Source organism: Haplochromis burtoni, unplaced genomic scaffold, assembly GCF_018398535.1.
Source record: "Haplochromis burtoni strain Fernald_Lab_line unplaced genomic scaffold, NCSU_Asbu1 Contig_362, whole genome shotgun sequence".
Classification (NCBI taxonomy): domain Eukaryota; kingdom Metazoa; phylum Chordata; class Actinopteri; order Cichliformes; family Cichlidae; genus Haplochromis; species Haplochromis burtoni.
Window position 1 is genome coordinate 471,988 of NW_024582723.1, and position 21,902 is coordinate 493,889.

A 21,902-nucleotide genomic window follows, 5' to 3' on the forward strand; every position below is an offset into this window, starting at 1 on the left:
AACCCCCCACCCCATAAGTCACTCGATAAAAGACACTGCTGACTAGCATTTATTTATTTTCTCACTGCACCCTCACCCCAAAACGAACAATCATTCTGCTTATTTGCAGATTTTCTTTGAGCATATGTGTATGATATTTTCGCACCGCCTATTTCTCCCATCCCTATAAGTTTTGACAGCCTGCACGCTCAACCTACAATCCCACCCAATGAAAATAACTATACTCCAGAACCTAGTATATAAATTGTCACGGGTCTTGGCGGGCTACCAAATTGTTATTTGCTAAATTTTGCAAGTTTCCTGCATTAATGAAGTCTGGGCTCGTGTTAAGTCTAGCCCGAGTACTTGGGTCAAATATTCTATAGCAGCTTATTAGCGCTCTATCCTCACAGCCCATTTCCTCTTGGCTGAGGTGGATTCCCTCAAGCTTTAGAGGAGCACTCATCCACCCCCATCCCTTTTATCCCCCACGACCAGGGGAATTTATCCACGGATAGATGGGAAAATCAGATCTAGCTGAGACTTGGTATAATGATTCCATCTACATCCGTGCATGTGTTGGACCGAACCTGGTTTCACCCTCTCTCACCGTACTCTTTTCTTTTTTTTGGCCAAAATCATTTTTCTGGCAAGTTTACTCTAGGTGGAATCCCAGTCTTGGCCCTACACATTACACTCCTCACCTCAGAGACAACACTCAAGATTGTTATTCTAAATTACAGCCACTCAGAGACTCTGTTGTTATTTATGACCTCACACCACTTTACTACCCAATTTTTTATTTTCCTGGTACGACACTTAAAGCATGTAGCTCAGCCGCTCCTCGTTATTCATAGTGACTAGACACTAAAGTGACTCTTATCCTGATTACAGTCTGTAACACAGATCCAGATACAGACATAGAGGGAACAAAACAAAACATAAACAGTGTTTCCATGTCCTTTTTTAAAAAAATGTTTGTGTACAAAGTGGACCAAAAGGAAGCGAGCTCTTCCTCTGTGTTGGTTAAAACCTAAATTGGGTTATTTGGTGTGACTTCTACTGCAGGCAGGTGTTCAAGCGAACATAGGAGTAACTGACATTAAAGGCTAGCAATAATAATATATAATAATCAGATAAACATTAAATGTATTAATGTTTAAAGTTGCCTTTTTCCTCAGTTTTATATTATTATAAATTGAACCTCCTGATTTGCCCACCCATTCTCCTCCTGACCCCACCGTATATCATACCACCTTGCCACGATCCTCCAGCGTCCACCCTGAATCGCCGGCCGCTTTATCCTATCCTTCTCAGCACCTCCAGCTGAACTCCTGACACGACGTAAGCTCCGTCATTCATTCTTTAAAGCCTCCCTTCAATAGCTGGAACCAAACTCCCAGAAAGCCTCAGATCAGCTGAAACACTCAGTTTATTTAAATCCAGGTTGAAGACTCACCTGTTCTCAGCTGCATTTGAATAAAGCACCAAATCCACACTTTTAAGCTTAAATTTCAAAACTTACATTTAACTACTGATTTTATCTACTGTTCTGATTTTATCTGTTTTGATTTTATATACTGTTTTGTTTGTTTGTTAATTAGTTTGTTTGTTTGCTTGTTTTAATCAATTTTAAATCATTGATCTGAGGCTTTCTGGGAGTTTGTTCCAGATATAAGGAGCATAAAAGCTGAATGCAGCTTCTCCGTGTCTGGTTCTGACTCTGGGAACTGATAAAAGACCGGATCCAGATGACCTAAAGGATCTGGAAGGTTCATACTGGGTCAGGAGGTTCAATTTATAATAATATAAAACTGAGGAAAAAGGCAACTTTAAACATTAATACATTTAATGTTTATCTGATTATTATATATTATTATTGCTAGCCTTTAATGTCAGTTACTCCTATGTTCGCTTGAACACCTGCCTGCAGTAGAAGTCACACCAAATAACCCAATTTAGGTTTTAACCAACACAGAGGAAGAGCTCGCTTCCTTTTGGTCCACTTTGTACACAAACATTTTTTTAAAAAAGGACATGGAAACACTGTTTATGTTTTGTTTTGTTCCCTCTATGTCTGTATCTGGATCTGTGTTACAGACTGTAATCAGGATAAGAGTCACTTTAGTGTCTAGTCACTATGAATAACGAGGAGCGGCTGAGCTACATGCTTTAAGTGTCGTACCAGGAAAATAAAAAATTGGGTAGTAAAGTGGTGTGAGGTCATAAATAACAACAGAGTCTCTGAGTGGCTGTAATGTGGCCAAACCTATCACCATGGTAACTGCCAGAAAATGCCAAAAAAAAAAAGCCATTACGGTGAGGGGTTGAACACAGTCGTCCACACATGCATGAATGGCTCTTTCCAAGTTCGAGACTGATTTCCCATCTATCCGTGGATAAATTCCCCTGGACGTGGGGGAGAAAAGGGATGGGGGTGGATGAGTGCTCCTCTAAAGCTTGAGGGAATCCACCTCAGCCAAGAGGAAATGGGCTGTGAGGATAGAGCGCTAATAAGCTGCTAATATTTCCCAGCACGGCAGGAACACAGCCCAGACTCATAAATGCAGGAAAGCAAAATTACAAACATACCCCCACACCTGCATTAATATACCTCTGAATATAGTGTATTTCTATGTGGCGGCTGTAACAGTAGTGAATAGGGGTCGAAATTATATCACAATATCTCAAAGAAATCTGCAATAAGGATTTTTCTGACTTCATAGAAAAAAAATTAGTGAGCAGTGTCTTTTATCAGTGATTGGAGTTGGAGATACAAACAAAGTCAAGTCCATTTTCCTTCTTTTCTAATGAGCTACTGTCACTGAATAACTACTTTAATTTGAAGTCTAAATCTAAATCTAGCGACAAGGTGCCATGAGCAACAGCATACTGCTAGGAGCAGTGGTACCATTAAAATCTTGATATCCTTTCTTGATATCCAATCACATTCATTCTTATAGTACAATAATAGTGACACAGTGACTAAGCATAAGTCAAATATAAGAAGAAAACTAACCTGGATAATGTTTCCCTGCTTAACCCGTTAAGAAAAAGTCAATTAACTTTGAAACTTCAGCAGTCACCAAATAAAATCCCACCAAAAAATTAAATCTAACTCTCGCACACTGACTTGCTTGCTGTTATATTTCACAAACACCTGATTGTAGTTTAATACATGTACAGCAAAATGATGTGTGCAAGTCTTTCTCTGACACACCTATGGCACATTCAGGTGTGCAGATATTTAGTCGGGCCACACATATTGAAAAATGTCTGGGATGCTGTCTCTTGGGTCGAGCTTTTTGAGCAGTTCACAGATTTATATATGTGTGCATGAGAAACAAACTGTATACATTCTCGTTTGCACAAATGCATATTCATAAGCGCCTTTACATACAAGTAGCCAGGAAGAGAATTAAAAAGGAGCCAGCAGCCAGAGAGCTTTGAATCCAAAAATGCATTTCACAAGCCCAAACTGATTATCTAAACCTATTTAAAATAAGTCAACTTCATTACATTCATAATGCTCATCCAAATGTAGACTCGCGTCTTAGAAGCACGAACTGCTGTTTCCTTTTGCAGATTTCCAGATGGACAAAAAAAGAAAAGATTGCAGATTTTCTTGCATCTACAATGTGCTGATTTCTGCAGAGATCTGTCATTTCTATCATTCCTGAATGATGCTCAATTTGCATAGTGGGCCATGCCAAATCCGTCTCAGTGTGAGCCAGCTCTCAAAGGAGGAAACACTAGCTTTTGAATTTGAATCAGCGGATGTTTGAAAATCAGCGGACAGCCACTATCTCAACAGAGACAGACCAGGGGAAAGGGATACAGAGGCCAACTGACACACACGCACTATGGAAATTTATGACACAAGCAATCAGTTCGTATAACTGTGTGTGCACGCTGACACAAGCACAGACACACAGTCTTGTGAAATAGAGGAAGAGAGGGGCGAGGAGAGCATGGATCATGGGGAGAGAGAATAAAAAAACTGAAGAATGAGGCGGAAGAAAGACTGAAAGATTTTTACTTTTTTTTTTACAATTTGAAGAGAGTGTGATGGTGTGAGTAACACTTGGCTATGATAGTTCCCTCAAAAACACACACACAGTCGATTAATAACTAGCAGCTTGGGTAATTGTTACCGGGCATGAAAAACTCTTGCCTGTGCAGCTATTCTTGGATGGGCTGAAGTGTTTCCGTGCTTAATCAACTAAAAGGCCAGCGTATTGATCAGCTCGCAGCCTGGGTGGGAGTGTGTGAATGAATTATGAATGCAGACAGTGAGGATGCTCACATGCAAGCACCAGGTGTAAACTTGACTAAGTATGTGTATTCCTCTCTGGCAAAATTGATTACTGGGAGAAAACACGGCAATTTATCAAAGTAATGGACAGATGCAACAGTTTGGTAGTAATTATGGTGGAATAGTGCAGAGACGACTTTACTCTTACTCCTTGTTAGAAGGCTTTTATTTTAACACAATGAAGAATATTTTCCTTACCTTGACGCCGTGTCCTACATCATCCAGCAGCGTGTAGTCGATAGGCTTTCGAATGTAGCGCACCGGCCGCTCCATGTTGCCCGGAGCGATGATCTTGTGGGTACGAGAGGTGTTTTTGTTTGTGGTCAGGATGCCGATTTCTCGGCGGGCCACCTTCTCCTTATGGATGTCCACGGTCTGTTTGGGGAAAATATAATATGGTCACTTCCTGTTTTCTAAGGTGGGCCTGTAAATTTGCTTTTAATGTAGGGAGGTGATACGGCACATAACTGAACGCTAAAACCATGTGCTTTTATTCTTTCATATTTATTTATACTATGATGAAATTATGTTGATGTGCCCAAGTACACATCAACAAGTGGATGAGCTGGCGATCAAACCACCAACCTTCGCCCAAAGCGAAGGCTCGTTTTAACTTCTGAGCCATCATACTGCACTGCAGTGAAAACTGTTGTTGACAACAATTTAATTGAATACACTTACACTTAATTTGAAGCTGATTTTCAAAGAGAATATGTGTAAATGAAATACGCGAGAACTACTGTTATTTGACAGCTTCTAGCTCTGTTGTGTGCGCTGTTCACAACCAATTTTTTGGCTACTGTGCACAGAGTAATCTATATTTAAAACTGTTACACCATCACCAGCTTCTATTGCTTAATACAGTTTCAACCAGCATTCAAAAGCTGCAAAGTGTAGTTGTACAAAAAAAAGTCAGCATCTGTTTACAGCAATTCAGTAACAACAATGTTACAACAATTGTTATTTATATATATGTATATATATATATATATATATATATATATATATAGAGAGAGAGAGAGAGAGAGAGAGAGAGAGAGAGAGAGAGAGAGAGCACTAGGGGCGGTGGCTCCCAAGCTAGGCAAGAAGCTCCAGCAGATCCCGGGAACAACAACAGATCTCTGTCCAAAAGAGCGCAGCCCTGGGAACAGCTAAGATACTGCGCAGGACCCTCAAGCTCCCAGGCCTCTGGTAGAGGACCCGAGCTTGAAGGATAGACCGGGGTGAGAGGGGAATTTATATATTATATATACATATACATATATATATATATATGTATGTATACATTGCAAATGGACACAAAGAAATATACTATAAGAATAACATGTGTTTTAGAGCTTCATTTAATTATCTTTAAACATTTTTCCAACCAAGAGACTCAAAATCTGAGAAGAACTGTCAAGTTGTGCTACCCTCTCACTGTGTCTCAGATGAAGTCTCTGAGCTCTATCATCTATTTATCTGAGTGTGTGTGTGTGTGTGTGTGTGATATTGTAGGCTCTTTCTTTAGGAGAGGAAACTGAAGTGACACGCCCAGCTTCAGCTGGGAAGTTACAAAAAAGACCTGCCCATTTCCTGCCAGTAACAGGCGAGCTGAGGTGCAGTGTAGATTAGAGAGAGTGAAAAAAACAGAAGGACAGAGAGGCACAGAAATGAGAGAGAGGCACACAAGACAGAGGCACTAGACACTAGAAGCTGATTCTGGGGCGTTTACGGTAATTAAAAAGACATTGAGAAGAGAAGAAAATGGTGAAATAGAAAAGGAAACTTCACTTTAGAGCTACTTTCCTCTGTATGCATTTCCTCTGTGTGTACATTGCTAAATGCGTCGAGACATAACTGTTATCTAATGAGTGACGACAGCAATGTCTGCCCTTCATGATCTTTTGCAATCTCATTTTCTTTTGTAATCTCTTTAATAAACATCTGCCTGTCTGCTCAACCCTGTGGAGTGTGTTTTTGACAACAGATGGTACAGATGGTAACTCTCACTGCCAGAGCTATACAGTGGTGTCATTCTATTAAATCTGTTCTTAAGCAGATGATCATTCTCTGCAGAGCAACTGAGCGAGCTGAAATGTCTGCACCAAGTATGGTTTTAAGACATGTAAACGGTGAATTTATATGTCAATGATTTCATGTATAGTTTGATATTAACTAAATCCAAACAACTAATACTGTTGATGCTATATTTTACAGTACAGAGGTGTCCATAAACGTGTCGCCACAATCTTTTGAATTTACACTGCAATATAGAGTAATGCGAAGTTGATCCTGCGCTTAAGAGGATTGGACCAACTGAAATGGAGCTGAAAAAGGCACAAGTGGGTCATTGAGCTGATGGATGACAATTTCGGGGAATGAACTGAGAGATAAATCAGAAAGAAAAGACAGAGTGAAAATGGAAAAGAAACCAAAGTGTAGAGTTTCAGATCTCCAACAAAATCAAAAGGAAGCATGTCCATTTTTAGCCATAACCATTTAATTTAGGTTCTAATTCAGATTTCTCCTTTGATTAGACATGCTGCTGCTTTGCATTTTAGGGATTAGCCTGTACTGTATATTTCTGCCAAAGACTTTTCTGCTGAGGCCTTTTAAATCAGACATGGGTTTGGCAGCAGCATTTGCCTACCTTTCTTTCTAGAATGATAAATTGATAAACTGCCACAGCAAAGCAAAGTGAAATATTCATTTTGTGTAGAGAGAAAAGCCATTATGGGGTATATGTAAAGTTAATGATCTTTTCCTGAACTTTTAAACGATTCAAGCAGATTTAAAGCCATCTGTGTTTTCAGGGGCATGCATTTTTTCACCCCATCATTGAGTTTATGGGTCTGGTTTTGTTTGCTTCTTTACTTGTGGTTAAATTTTGCATTTCCATTTTGCATGAAAAAATTATCAGAGGTGTGGCGTGCCCCACCCTGGAGGAAATTAACCTTTGGAGCCGATTCATACACTGATCTGAATCAAGACATTTTTGGAAGGATTCTTTATCGTTGCAAAAAAACATTGTGCCATATCTTCATGAATATATATCAAACCGAAAGAATAAAAATTGGGAAACACTTTTGGTGAAAGTATTCCAAACTGACCTAGATCCAGATGTTCTTCTGGATCCACGGACTCAATTCATGCATGGTGTCGAATAAATGCAGCCATGGAGAAGGCATGCAGTATTATGGACTGCTATTACATTTTCACGCACGCGAGGCAGCTTGCATGAACTAAAAATGACATAACCGGTTAGCTTGTTCATAAGATGCTGTTGTGGTTTCCTGTCTAAGAATCTTTTTGAAGCTGTCTTGATTGCCTGTAAATCAAATTACAGAATTTAAATTAAAAACCTAATTCTCTGAAATGTATAGCACAAGCTTGCTTTGATGGTGTTGTGAAAAAGGGCAGATATGTTCGCAGAACGCCATGTAACAGAATAAAAAGCACGGCCTCACTTTGCTTTTACAGCTTCAGCAGTACAGAAAGAAAAATATGTGACTTCTAGAATCAATCTAGTGGTGAAACGAGTGTTTTTCTAGCTATGAAACGACAAAAAAGGCTGCAGTGAAACATTGTGGCCAGACTAAAGCTGATAGAAGTCGCTTCTCAGTTACGATCGGGTGAACGTACTGACTCAACAGTTTCTCTTCTGTGCCGCTGCACGTCAAGGGTGCCATTGGGTGTGAAGCAGAAACATCAAGTAGGGGAAGTAAAGCTCTACTGAGCATCTTTAAAGGATTGTGAATAGTGTTTGGTTGTCCGCTGTGAGATTGCACCTGACTGCTACCACTCCGCAGTTTGCAGAGTAAAGTGGGAGCTGAAAATGCAAGCTAGAGTGCTGGCGTCAGGGTTTCACTTCATTCTGACAGGCTTAATGAAGCGCACAGGGAGGGGACGGGACATTCAATGGCTGACAGGCAGGGTGGCCGCATGAAGCGCACACAGAGGAACAGAGACGGAGAGAGAGAGGACTGCTGATGAAGCAAGCGGGACTGATGAGGGACTGTGGAGGATTGGCAGCTCCAGCATGATCCATGCCCCCGCCATATCTGTCAGTCTTTATAATACATGAATGTGCCATTGTGCAGTTTGGTATTATGACACTGAATAATAGCAGACTGTGGCATTTTACTGTACTTGAATAACTTTTATCTAGAGAGGAAAAACCTATCTTTGTTCATTTAATGGATAAAGCAGCGATTAGACTGCTAAAATCAGAGTTGACCTTCTTGGCTGATGATTCAAATCCCATGCACAAATACCGAATCTGTTGCGGTGCGTACCTGGGAGATGTGGTTGATGGACGATTCCATGCGTCGTAGTTGCGAGGCTTGAATATCCAGCAGCTGCAGCACATTGTTTGCTAAGGCATTGATCTGGTAGGCCACGCTGGCCAGAGACTGAGTGGTGTAGGCTTTGGTCTCCTCCAGGGCCTTCTTCTTGTCTTGAGCCTGGCAGGGAGAGGGAGAAGAACAAACTGATGTAAAAAACAAGTCAGTGGAAATGTGTGTGGGTGGAAGAAATGGAGAATTTGGCAAAAGAAAGTAAGGTGTAAGGTCCATAAAAGCAAGACAAAATGCTGTACTGTAACTGTTCCTCTCCTATCAGTTGTGTGAGCTGCAGAGTGAGAGGGCAGTTTTCTACAGGGAATAGTATTTGACATCCTCTCTTTGCTGTTTTTAAACTGCAAAGCCATGTTACGATCTGAAGGGAAGTGAAGGAGAAAAGTTTGTGATTCTGTGAAGCAAAGGCTTTGTGGACTACTACACAGCCTGAAATTGGGACAATGTCCGAACAACTCCGACGGGCAACATGGGACAGGTGCACAGTGGGATTCGAGCCCAGAAAACAGGAATGCCAGGACATTTCCCAAATCTCCACCCGGCTGTGCAAACCATCTGCTTCTGGATGCCTTTAAATAGCAATGTGACTGAACGGACATATTTATAGTTTGGAAACAAAACGGGAGAATGCAGCCACACATTGAAGCACTCCAACAGCGAACTACCACAGAAAGACTACAACTTACAACTACTACACAATCTACACCTGACTTATAAACAATATATCGTTCTGCTTCTGTAATGTGTACGAAAACAGAAATGTGACACTTAAGATTGCCTCAGGTCATGATCTTCATGATTAAGCTCCACCTGTCCTAGCAGACTACAAGAATGCCAACGAATGTTTTAATCAATTATCATTAATTATTAGATCATGATAATCAATATTTTGATTTGCTGACATTGATATTCTGTCCAACCCCTATTTACAAACTGTGCCTACAGAGTCACACATTCACTGATGCCACTGTGATGACCTAATGTCCTGCCACCATGCTACAGTTTCCCCAAAAGCTGTGTTTTAGATCAGGGTGCCTGCACCTGTTTCCGGACTGCTGATTGGCTAAACTTATCATGATAAGCAAATGTTTTTCAAATGTTGAAGTCTCACCTTATAGTTTTTTAAATGAAGAGTTCATAAGCATTCAGGCCAATTCACTGTGTTGTATGCTGTACAGCTACTATATACATCAGTTATCACATGCAAGCTGTTTCCAAACCACCACGTGTTTACGTGTGCTTGGTAGCAAGAGGTTAAACACCTACACCATGACAGCACTTTTGAACATGACCACCAAACCACCTGCTCTGTGACCCACTGCGAGTTTAGCACAGAAACTGGTTTTCATACCTTAGGTTGGGAAAGGCTGACTTACACAACTCACTGGATGACTACTGAAAGACCTCACAGAGCTATTAACACACAACATGTGAAGCAATGCTAGGACAGTGCTTGGATACGTAGTGATTCTTGCATGAGCTTAACACGAGCACAAAGAGGTTTAAAACTAATACTGCACGGAAACACACACATCTCCCTTATACACATTGTCCACTCTCTTTGGGATTTCGTATTAAGTTTACAAAAGGCTTTTTGTAGAGGCTTTAATTGGAATTCCTTTTTTGGTATGTGGAAGACTCCTATCTAAACAATGCGGTAAAATAAAGCAAATTCAGTGAAATACAATACCGAGACAAGAATATCCTCAGGAGTTATGAACAAAAAACACTATGAGTCAGAGGGGTGTCGAGTGAGTTGTAGTTTGGGGGGGGTTGGCAGGGCTAACATTCTTATATTACAGAAGGGTGAAATGAGTAATATGTGTGGTTACGCATACACAAACGATACACTGAAGCAAAACTAAGAACATAAATGTTCAGAACAATTTACACACCAGTGGGTTTGTAAAAAGCAGAACAATTTCACTGCGAGAGATGCTATTTTAATACACAAAGACCTTAGAAAGTTACTAAAAGAAAAATGAGTCCTGCTTTCTTGTCTTCAGTTTGGTGTGTGACACTTTTTCAAACAGCTTCTGATCTAAGAATAAAACTTGTGTCTTTTTCCTGCAGCCTGCCTGGGTAGATTTACATATCATGGCATGCAGTTTGGTTTTTTACATAGCATCATCATTTCAGGTGACTGTGTGAGTTTATGAACGCAGTTTTAAAAACTGTCCACATGGGATTATGCAGAGCTACTGTATCCAAGCTGATAACGTGGTTTGACAACTTGGGAGCAAAAGGCAGAAGACATTAGCATTTTCCGTATTTGATTTTTACCCAGCACAATATAAGGATAAGCTACGTTGGCCTACATAATACTCTCAATCCCCTTCATTCCCTGTTGTGTTTGTCAAGTGTGTTTACATGCACGCAGGATCTGAGCTAATGTTTTTAACGTCCCTAAAGAAATCATTATTCGGGGGAAAAGCCACACACATGCGTGCATTTTCATATTCCAGCCATGATGTAGGAAATAAACCAAGCAGCAGCCCTGGGCTTTCAAACTCAGCAGTGAAAGGGAATCAAACTAGCACACAATCATTTTCAAACATTTTCAAATACATATAGATATATGCTTATGATATTTTTCTGAAATTAAGGCCTGATAAAAATGTGGAGCTTATATGACACTTCAAATCTCTTGATGCACAGAGTTATTCCTTAGTGCCTTTGTCTCATTCACCTACACATAAATGATTCATGGAGATAGTAAATCTTATCTGGGTGACACCAGCTGGCTCCAAAAAAACATCCCTGTGTTTTCTGCAGATGACTCACAAAATATGATTACATGGTTTATTGTTGGCTTCATATGGTGCTGGGATTTTGACAGGAGCAACATTCAGTAGTGCTAAGAACAGACACTGCATTAAAAACAGGTGTGCCACAAAACACTTTGTTCCTCACTGTCCACTACAAATACATATGTTTCATTAATCAAAAATAAATAAAAAGGGATTCCTTTTTTGTTTTGTTTTTAGATGGATGGATGAACAGAGATTTGCATTTTTGATGAGCTCATATGTGAAGTACCTTTATATTCCACGACCTAAACAAATTTGAAACGACACCATGACAATTGGTTTTTCATTTCCTTTAGTTTATCAGTATCAAAAGAATCAATCTGATGTGACAGTCTTTTTTCTATTATTATTTATTGAGTGCTCCAAATTCCTGTTTCACAACATATGACACCTGGTCTGTAAACTAAAGCCTCTAAGCTCCTGCTTCTTAAAGCAGCTAAGTTTGCCACCAGGTGCATGCCATTTCCTCTCAAACCGTCCAACTGATCTGCAGAATAATAGCTTCCTGCATGATCTAGCTCTGAAAGTGTTGCCTCACAACACCGTGTAAGCCCATCAGTAGGAAACGTGCATTCAAGCAGTCTAACCTACATTGCATTTTTGATGACAACCGGGGTAAAGTGATCTGATGTGCTTTTACTGTGGGCTTTCTCGGCAGCACGGTGACGAAGAAATTGCCAAGCTGGAGCGCAGTTTCTGATTCAAAGTGGTCTTCTGTTCACACCAGACCATTGAAGCCACTGATGGGCTTTGATGTCAGCTCCCAGTATTCCTCACATTTACTCAATGCACTCTGTGGGAGACTAACAACTGAGGTTTATTGTTAATACCTCATTTAGCCAGATGCCTCAATGCTTTACTGATTTTTTGACTTAATATTTAGTGAATATAAGCACAAAAAAACAAGCTGGCACACCTTTCATTAACCTGCACCATGCATGCAATCACAGGCATTATAAGATCCACACACACATTCTCTGGGGCCACGTTTTGCAGTAGACCGTTATATCAGGATCATTACACATTTATAGACTTGGACGAATTGCATGTAAAGTCTTTAGCACTTGGTTTACTTTGTGATGTATAAACTGGCAAGAAAGCTCACAGATGATAAATGCCTTTAAATCCAGTGCTTAATGGCTAAAGGGAAGGGCTAATTCGTGAATATGCCACAGTTTTAGTGAGTTTCTAGTGAATAAATGTGTTATAATAATCGCTCTGTGACCGTATTACATTTTCAAAAATATACATACAATTGTTAGCTCTTGTATTTTAAACGACTAAAGGGAAGGCTCGAGCCTTTTTTTCGTTTTATAATACTGTTATGCCGTTTTCACGTGCGGTGAGCGTGCGGTTTTAGTCACGTAGGGAGGAAAAAAGAAGGGAAAAAATCGGTTTTGAGATTAGCCTCCTTCACAGGTACCAACCACAGAATGCAGTCAGTGACAACCTACTTAGTCATAACAACGACACACCCTCTAAAAGCCCCCAGCAGCTCTCAGCTCACCGAGGAAACCCTTTAAAAAACAGAAACCAGAGGGATAACGAAACACAGCCATGCCCGACATGGCACCGAGCGGCCGCTTAAACCAGCGTACCGGGAGAAAAGACCACTCGGTGTAGCTAGCGATTTGATAGTCGCTTTCGTTCCGACCAGCATTTCCTGCCCCTGTGGTTTCACTCACTCCCACTACAACACCGCAGACACGACGGTGATAAACCAGTAAATTCACCATGTGCAAAGGCGGTTTTTAGGCGTTTCTTACCTGAACATAATTGTTTTCACAGTATTCCGCTACCCGGGACAGGTTCTGGTAGCTTTCCACGAGCGCTCTTTTACCGGCAGGGATTTCCTCCTCTAATAGCATTTGTAGCTCTGCCATCTTACATCCCTTTGCATTTCTCTCCTGCCTGTCCTTTTTCTCAGCGAGGCGAGGCGGTGATGCTGTGCTGTGTTGCTGAGAAAGGGGCTCCCCCGCCTGGCATTGTCGGGCCGCTGGCCTGCGATTCACAACAGCCCGTGACTAATCAGAGTTACGTTATAAGCGGTGAGAGCTGATTGGCTGAGAGGCCGAGGGAGAGGAGCCGTTGCCCAATGGCATTTTACTGCGATAGCATTAGTAATATCGCTTATAAACGCTGATAAAATAATACATCGTTTTATTTAGCGATATTTTACATGGTATAGCTAATAACACAATGATTGCGAATAGTTGATTTTAGCTTGTATTTAACTACAATATATTAACATATTATTATATATTATTAATAAGGTTATAAGGTCTCATGTAGACACGTGTCACATCTTTAAATTCTTCTTTCCTCACACACACAAACAGTCAAAGAGAAACAGCGTTAGCTTGAAATTAATATATTTTGTTTTTACATCACCATTATCAACCCATTTTGCAACATTAACATCCATCAAACACTAATTTAAAAACAGGCCTATGAAAAATATAGAAATATTTTTATCTGGAGCACATAAAAATAAAAATATATAGCTTAAATTCTACAAGACAGTCTGAGAATAGGCACTATAAAACTCTAATCTGATGTGTTTACAAAATAACAGAACGTGTCTTATTGAATCATCAGCATTGACAATATCCTTTATAGGTTTAGTTTAATTTTAAGAAAAGAGAAAGAGAACTATTTTCTTTTGCTGCCTGGACAAAAAAGAGACCTAGACGCAGATTCCTACATTTCCCACTCACCACTTCGGTTTAAAGCTCCGCTCAGAGAGGTTTGTGGGATTTGAATGCTTAAGCGTTGAGATGTGCACTACTATCTGCAGTTTTTTTCACTGAATAAAACTACATCACCCAGACGTGTTTAAGGCTCAAACGTTGCGTGTTTGGCTCATCCTTGACCGGAGCAGATTGGCTTTTTTGCTGCATATTGCAGACAGACACCGGGCTAATGAAATAATTATCTTACCGGCCAATGTGAACTTGATGGTGAGTGAGCAAATGAACCACAGAAAAATGCATTTCACTCGGAGAATATAGTCTGTTATCGCTGAACGAAAAAAAACGACGAGGGTAATTTTATAGAACAATTTCATCTCAAAATCCCAGATTAGAGAGAAAGCAGCTGGCCTTTTACAAATACAGGACAGGTGCCAGCAAGGTGCAGTGGTGAACAAACTGTGTCACCCCCTCCCTTCAGCTCTTTCTGATTTTTTTTTTTTTCATTAATTGCTTCAATTTCTTGCTCAAGATGTGAGGACTCATTCATGTCATCCTTCAGTGGACTCGGCATGGCGCAGGAGGAGGACAAGCACAGCCTGGAGGCGAAATTTGCTGCGGCAGTTAAAGTGGTCCGGAGTTTGCCCGAAGAAGGTGATGACTTATTAAAATCTGCTATAGAGCCCGTGTGGGAAAATAAGTAGAAAATGGTTGAACTCGAGTGCTCAATGATCAGCTGTGGAGTGTAAAATCTGTCCTCACTGGGCTTGTTTGTTCACTCTGTGTGATTGACCTACATGTGTTGCACTTAAGAGCTGTCACTCACACTTGGCTGACCCCAAAGCTGCTACAGGGATGAGAGCTGATTAACCGAATCAGACACTTCATGCATCTTTGCCACATTGTGTGTTACTGGTTTACTGCACACAAAGCCTGAGCTTGCCTTTCTGTTGTTTCCTTATTTTTTAGGTACTTTTCAGCCATCTGATGACATGATGCTGATGTTCTACAGTTACTATAAGCAGGCCACTATGGGGCCGTGCAACATTTCCAGACCAACCGGCTTCTGGGACACTCATGGAAAAGCTAAATGGTATATGCATTTCTAATATGGACCCATAATACCCCAACTAGTTTTTAAAAAATGCACAAGAGCCATGAAATTTTACTATCGGGGTCCCTCCCCTGTGGCACGTATGACCACTGCATGGCTATTTTACTATGGAGCCAAATGCACTTAGTTCTCCCCCGTATACTGTTGCACAAATACAGAAAATACTTCAACTTCACAGCCTCAGTTGATTTTGAACTATGACTTTGTGTTCTCAGGGATGCATGGAGCTCTTTAGGAAATATGACAAAGGAGGAAGCCATGAAGAGTTATATTGAGAACATCCAGCTGGTAAGTCCTTTCAGGCAAAACTGGGGTTGAATAGAAGCAGCACGCAGAATAATAAACACTCGTGGCATCATGCTTTGAATAAATGACTTGGCGTGCTCAGAAAAGCGCGGGCATTTAGTCGAGGGATGTGTTAAACAACTCTTCTCTTGCGAAATGTAAAGTATCTTATTGGCACTGTTGTTTGCCTCAACTTGCATGCATTTGTACCATAATGCTCCCGAATCAAAAGAGCCTTTCTGTTGATTTATCAAATTTATATGTGTGTTTTCAGATTCTGGAGACTGTGCCAATTTCAGAAGATGTGTCTGACCTGGTACAGATGCTGGGAAATTTCTACACAGAGGTAGAGGGAGAGGAGGCTGAAGAAAATGAGGTGGACAGGAGACCCTTCACCAGACCCTTTGCACAACATGCGGGTAAAGCAAGCCTGGAAACATGCCTATGGAGTATTCTCAAGTTGTCGTGTTTCCGATCAGTATAGTGTCATGACATGACGGCATTCCATCTCAATTCATCAAATTTTGCAAAATAAATAAATTCAGTCAAATTCCATTATCTAGAAAACTAGTTGAGCTGGATCCTTCACATCTTTAAGGTAAATGTCTGGTTTGGCGGCTCTGTGACTGTGGACTATCAATTAAAGTTCATATAGAGTGATGGATGCTTGCAGTCCCTAAAATGTTTGGCTGTCGGCCTCTGACAGCAGATTTGGAGGCCTGTAGAAACCACCGTTTTGCATATATTAGGCATATATTTAGTTTACAGCGTCTCATACACACACTTGATTTTCTTTCAAACAAGAGCTTTCACAGAGATTAAATCTAAATACATTTTCATCCAACTTCAATGTGATATGTACTGAAAGCCAAATAACGAACAAGTTTCTGTTAATGTCATATCGAAAATTTGTGATGGTGCTCTCTCTCATTTTCCCAGTATCGATTTTGAAACACTCATCTATCTGCTAAACATTGTAATGACCCTGTTGCTAAGTGACTGTAAATGTTTTGAGGGGTTTCGTGTGGCTTTTGGTCCACATATGAAGGCACGTCAAAGGAAATGAAAACACAGTAGCCTGCAGGTGATAGCAGCGCTGCTCAGATGGGGTGATATGGTGATCTTTTTTTTTCTTAATGCATGTCTTACATGTTTTTTTATCCCTAGATGAGCTGGTTAAACCTTTTAAGAAGCCAACAATGGAAGGCAAGTCCTTGGTGTTTGCGAGGGCTGTAGACGTGATAGAGTTTTTTAGTTTAGTTACGTTGCTTTCATTGCTGTTGCAGCTGAGTGAAAATCGTCTCTGCTTTAAGCTGTATGAGCTGTAAAAAAAAATAAAAATTAGAGCAGATTTTCTTGTGCTTTTTTGTCATGTCTAGTATGTGCTGTGGTAAGGCGTGTTGGTCTGTTGGCTCGCATTGTGGCGTTGTTACAGTGTGCAGACCCCGTGAAGTGATGTCAAGTTTCCTGTGTGGCTTTTCTGTTGTGCAGATTTTTGCTGTGCATCTATATGCAATTTTTGAATTAATCAAGAGCATTTCCCTCACTGTTCAGGGTATGGGGATCTGTGGGATGATATTCAGAACCTCCACGAAAACGACAACAGTGCTCGAGGCTTGAGTGTCAGTAGCGAGGAGAATAGTGGCGTGGAGAGAAATGAGGGAAGTAGTGAATGGAGGAGAAGTGAGGAAGAGGAAAATGGGGATGAAGGACACAATGCGGACCATGAAGACAAGGAGGAGGAAAGAGGTACAGTGTAGTTTGGGTCATGGGCTGACAGAGGTGCTGGTTTGTGTTGTTGTAGAGGCAACATACAGCCAAATAATTGCTTCTCTCCTAACTTTCCTTATGTGTTTGCCTGTTTTAATGAGTTTAGCAGGAAATCAGTGCAGCTATTAAGTCTGCTCTTTGGGATCCCATAAACCCTTATTGCCAAGTATTAGATAAAACCATTAGCTGAGATTTTTTGGGAATTTTTTCCCCCTTTTCTTTCCAGGAAAAATACAAAAAATCATGAAATGTTGAATATTTAAAGGATGCAAGACACACGTGGATGGGATTTTTCCAGTTCCATATTTTTAGTTTTAAACTCAAGACGACTAGGTTATAATAGCTTTGCACGATTCACAGATCTACATAATATTTATTGTGTGCCTCGGTGTAACCCTCAGTCTGAAACCATTATATCTCCCATCCCCTTCACTGTAAGTCAACGTTTTCTGATTGGCTGCCCCTCATAAACACCATGAAGTGAGCGGAGGTTTGTACTGATCATATTAAGACATTTTTGGTGTTAATATGATTACCCACCATTGTCACAGTAGGTATATATGTGGGGCGATCGTGGCTCAAGAGTTGGCAGTTCGTCTTGTAATCGGAAGGTTGCCGGTTTGAGCCCCGGCTCAGACAGTCTCGGTCGTTGTGTCCTTGGGAAAGTAACTTCACCTACCGCCTACTGGTGATGACCAGAGGGGCCGATGGCACGATATGGCAGCCTCACCTCTGACAGTCTGCCCCAGGGCAGCTGTGGCTACAACTGTAGCTTGCCTTCACACTTTGGGGTCCTTAGGGATTAGTAAAGCGCTGTACAAATACAGGCCACCGGCCAGGCCATTCACCAGTGGAATTGTAAAGCGCTTTGAGGGTCCCAAAAAGCACTATATAAATGCAATCCATTATTATTACATATCACAGAAAATAAGGAAAAACGTATAAATAATACACAGCATTTCTGTCAGATAAAGAAAAAGTATTTTCATAATTCTTTCCCATAGTCCATGTCTTTGTGTTATGTCAGACTGGAGTCCTGACCCACGGCTGTTAATGGTGGAGGACAAGAGGTGGAGGTGGTCTGACACTAAAGGCTCCTGCAGCAGTGTGGAGCCCAGTGTGTCCTCCTTCACCAACGGGACCCACAGCTCCCTCAACAGCGATGTGGAGGAGGAAGAGCTGGCATGTACCTTAGAGCCCAGTGTACAGTATAACCCATACATGCATGTTAATGGACATCTGACTGGTAAGATTACATAGAAATGCTAACATTCTGTATTGGATTGCATGCTGGATATAGAAAACCAAAATATCTGATAAGACATCATCTGTAAATTGCTGTCAAATTGTACAGTATAGTTCTCTTTAGCCTGTAATTTAAAAATGTAGGTTTTAGGCACAATTTACAATGCTGGACATGCTCTTCTCTTTCTTTTTTGTGCCTTAGATCATAACGATGCTATTCTTGAGAAGAACCACCGATCCACTGACTCAGATAATGAAGAGTTCTGTGACTCCATGGAGCACCTAGCCACGGATGAGGTGTGGTGCGAAACATGCTTTCCAAATAAAACTAGGCCATTGCATGAGCTATTCATATTTCGTCCATACAAAGTGTGATGATGCTCTTCATTTTCCTGCTAAGCGGCTGTCCACGTCCAAAGGCCTCTCACGGGGATCAGGAGCTGGCTCGATGAAGCAAAGGGATGTCTGGTTTGAGAGCAACACCACCCTGATAGGTGGAGAAGATCATGTCCTCACAGGAGATGTTAAAGAAGGGATTAGTCCAAGAAAACACATCAGCTCCTTGTCAAGAACAGGGAGAGGTGAGATTACTGCAGATGATGCTGAATCCCCGATTTAGCAGTCTCTCACAATGTATTCCCCCGTTTATTCTCCTGAGCATTTAAATAAATGAGATACCCTTCCTACCATTCCATAAAGTCTGCATGTATTCTGGTTCTCCTTCCAGGTTCTCAGACACCGAGGGCTACCTGCAGCGCTGAGCCATGTGTGAGCGTAAATGCCACCTGCTGCTGTGTGTCACCGAGCAGACTGCATCCTGGCAGTGTTACCAGGGGAAGCATCAATGAGCAAATAGCCACTGCTCTGCTGAGACTGCAGTGCGACATGGCCAATGTGCTGTACAGGCTGCATGCTCTGGAGGAGCTGACCAAGTCACAGGTGAACAACCAGACATGTGGCCACTTGTTTAGGTGCAATTAAGGAACTTTTTGTCACAGTTTTTCTCTTTTTTAAGTCATAAAAAATTCAATTAAAATCGACAAATTCTAAATTGATTTTATTTTCATTCCCTTCAAGACAATCACTGATTCTAAGGATGTTTTCTTAAACATTTTTTTTAATTTTCATGTTTTCTTTTCTTTCAGTCAAGATCATCTTTGCCAAGGCGGGGGGACTCTGTAACTGTACCAAGACAGGTGCTCATTAAAAAGCTTTTTTGCTCTCAGCTATGAAGCATGACCTGTTATTATACTCTCCCCGAAGAGTGGTTTGTTTGCCTGTCTGTTTGTTTGTTAGCACTCTAGCATCCATAGTTTTCAGCATATCATGTTCAAATTTCGTGTGACAGTCGATAGCAGTAACAGCTCGAGCTGATTTAATTTTGGTGAAAATCAGGTCAAGCTCAAAGACACAAAATGCGAAAATCAGTAAAAACTTTATATTATCTGCATTGTTTTAATAAATCATCTTCAAACTTCACAACAATATACGAGGCCTTGAGGACATGAGTACCTCGGTTTGCTAAACATTTGACCTTAGCCTTCGTTGTTAGTGCCCGAGGTTAAAGTTAACGTTGAATAAAACAATTCAGTAAACCATAGTGAGTAATATATGATATGAAGGTGAATGGACAGAGCTGTACAGCACTTTTTGTTTTTTTCAATACAGTGCCCTACGACCTCACAATGATGCCAGAAAGTTTCCCACATGTGAATATATCATAATATCTCAAGTTTTCACAGTCCAGAGAAATCAAAGATTTCAGCCAATTCTGTGCAAAGATAATAAAATACACCATTTCAAGGTCATAGGTCAAAGGTCAGAGATCAGTGTGTTGTCATAAAAACCTGCTGATGTCACTATGTTGTATTAAAACAGTGTTTTAGCAGTCCTTGTGCTCTCTGAACTGTTTCAAAGTGGAAGTTAGAGGCTTTTTTCAGTTCCACTGGGAAATCAGAGTGCCTTTACCCCTCTTGTTTTTTTATTTCTGATTTTTCTTTTAAGTTCCTGAGACCATCGTGGTGGCCTTGTGACTTCTCCCCACTCACAGTCGTGTTCACCGCACTCTGGCCTCTTATCACCCACTGGCTTGTCCACCTTTACTTACAACGAAAGAGAAGGTGAGAAAAAGTCTCTTGGAGATCATTTGGGTTTGTTGTGAGGGATGACTCTTCTTGTTTTATGACCACAATGAAACACAACTAAAATTCAGTTTCTGCATTTCTCCTCACAGCAAAATACCGTGAATTGTCTATTACTACTACTGGCAACTATCAACATCGATCAAAGAAGATGAACTGTGGATGAAAACGATGCACTTTTTGGGGGTTTTGTGGCTTTCTAGAGCTAAAATCAGATGCAGAGTGCAATGAGGCATCGGTAGAAATTTAAAAGGCTGTTTTAGATGAACGGATGGTTGGAAACTTGGCGATGTAGTGTAGCGTTTAAACTTGAAGCAGACTTTTGAGGTATTTAAGAAAAGGGTTTGATTTATGCATCACCAGTGCTGGCCCAGTTTCTTTGCTCCAGTTAGTCTGTCATGAGGTGGTGATCTTATATATGACGAGGAGATTTCCAGAACCTTTGCAGAACTTGTGAAGTTAATTCACGGTTCATTGTCATGCAATAGCTGTAGACTTCAAGCGATAAAGAGTTTTAGAGATTCTCATTCCCAGTTATTTATTGTACATTTTATATTTTAATTCGTTTTCCCCCTCAAACTAGAGTGTTCCATTACATGTACTGTAATGTAATTACAAGGACATTGGTCTTTTATATGTGTTGTCTTGAATAGATACATATTTTAGGAGAGTTTCTTTTAAAGTCAAAAACACACTTGATGTGAGAAACATTATTATTTTTGTGTCAGGCTATTTATTTTATAGCTTTACTGCTATAGTAACCAAAAAACAAACAAAAAAAAACAACTGAGAAGAGTGCAGACAGTCCACATATCTATATAAACATTCTTGTTTCTTGCTAGTTTTAAGTAGACAATGAAGAATACTGTTTGGTTTATGGAAGGATAATGCTTACAGTTGTAAAATATGAGCATATGAAGCACATTGCAAATGTAATAAAGACATTCTTAGAACAATCACATTTTTAATGATGTTGATGCTTATTTGAGAGGCTGTGAGTTTTTTCCAAGAGTGTTTTCTTATTTCTATTTATCAGTGTGAGTAGTTACTAAAATATTTTTGTATTTTTCTGTAGCGGTTAATCCACCAGAATGTGCAAGCTATTTAAAAAAAATGCTAAAATATATTATTGTTATTATCCACGAATTTTCAAAATTACTTTTTTACAAAAGCTGAAAAAAACCCGTAAAGTGCGTTTACTTTTATGCGTATTACT

General features: G+C 40.4%; 2 protein-coding genes across 8 annotated transcripts in view; one reads left to right on the forward strand and one right to left on the reverse strand.

Moving 5' to 3' along the window:
- LOC102308235 (abl interactor 1) overlaps nucleotides 1-13,477 on the reverse strand; it is a 23,018-nt gene extending 9,541 nt beyond the window's left edge. For 2 of the 4 annotated variants that reach the window (XM_014340382.2, XM_005943206.3), the window contains exons 1-3: nucleotides 13,208-13,477; nucleotides 8,572-8,739; nucleotides 4,493-4,669 (exon numbers count right to left, since the gene is read on the reverse strand). In XM_014340382.2, coding sequence (XP_014195868.1) covers nucleotides 4,493-4,669; nucleotides 8,572-8,739; nucleotides 13,208-13,324 — 462 coding nt within the window. In that variant the 5' untranslated portion in view covers nucleotides 13,325-13,477. The remainder of the gene's footprint in view (nucleotides 1-4,492; nucleotides 4,670-8,571; nucleotides 8,740-13,207) is intronic. The other 2 variants (XM_005943203.3, XM_005943202.3) reach the window with 1 other exon arrangement.
- Nucleotides 13,478-14,272: 795 nt separating this feature from the next.
- LOC102310916 (acyl-CoA-binding domain-containing protein 5A) lies at nucleotides 14,273-21,841 on the forward strand. Of its 4 annotated transcripts, none has more exons than XM_005943215.2 (14): nucleotides 14,273-14,401; nucleotides 14,694-14,785; nucleotides 15,101-15,224; nucleotides 15,461-15,533; nucleotides 15,805-15,949; nucleotides 16,698-16,736; nucleotides 17,085-17,279; nucleotides 18,328-18,546; nucleotides 18,748-18,842; nucleotides 18,946-19,126; nucleotides 19,273-19,484; nucleotides 19,691-19,741; nucleotides 20,550-20,665; nucleotides 20,779-21,841. In XM_005943215.2, the coding sequence occupies exons 2-14, from the start codon at nucleotides 14,704-14,706 to the stop codon at nucleotides 20,789-20,791; spliced, it is 1,545 nt and encodes a 514-aa protein (XP_005943277.1). In that variant the 5' UTR covers nucleotides 14,273-14,401; nucleotides 14,694-14,703; the 3' UTR covers nucleotides 20,792-21,841. The 4 variants fall into 4 exon arrangements, with proteins under 4 accessions (XP_005943277.1, XP_005943276.1, XP_042084831.1 ...); XM_005943214.2 differs by having other exon boundaries at nucleotides 14,280-14,401; nucleotides 14,664-14,785; nucleotides 20,779-21,840; XM_042228897.1 differs by lacking the exon at nucleotides 16,698-16,736 and having other exon boundaries at nucleotides 14,280-14,401; nucleotides 14,664-14,785; nucleotides 20,779-21,840.
- Nucleotides 21,842-21,902: the final 61 nt, after the last annotated feature.

Bases quoted from the DNA above. Each gene is read 5' to 3' on its own strand.
- LOC102310916 (XM_005943214.2), top strand. From the start codon at position 14,680: ATGTCATCCTTCAGTGGACTCGGCATGGCGCAGGAGGAGGACAAGCAC. The intron at 14,786-15,100 runs GTGATGACTTAT...CTTATTTTTTAG, and splicing joins CCGGAGTTTGCCCGAAGAAG to GTACTTTTCAGCCATCTGAT. The intron at 15,225-15,460 runs GTATATGCATTT...TTGTGTTCTCAG, and splicing joins ACTCATGGAAAAGCTAAATG to GGATGCATGGAGCTCTTTAG.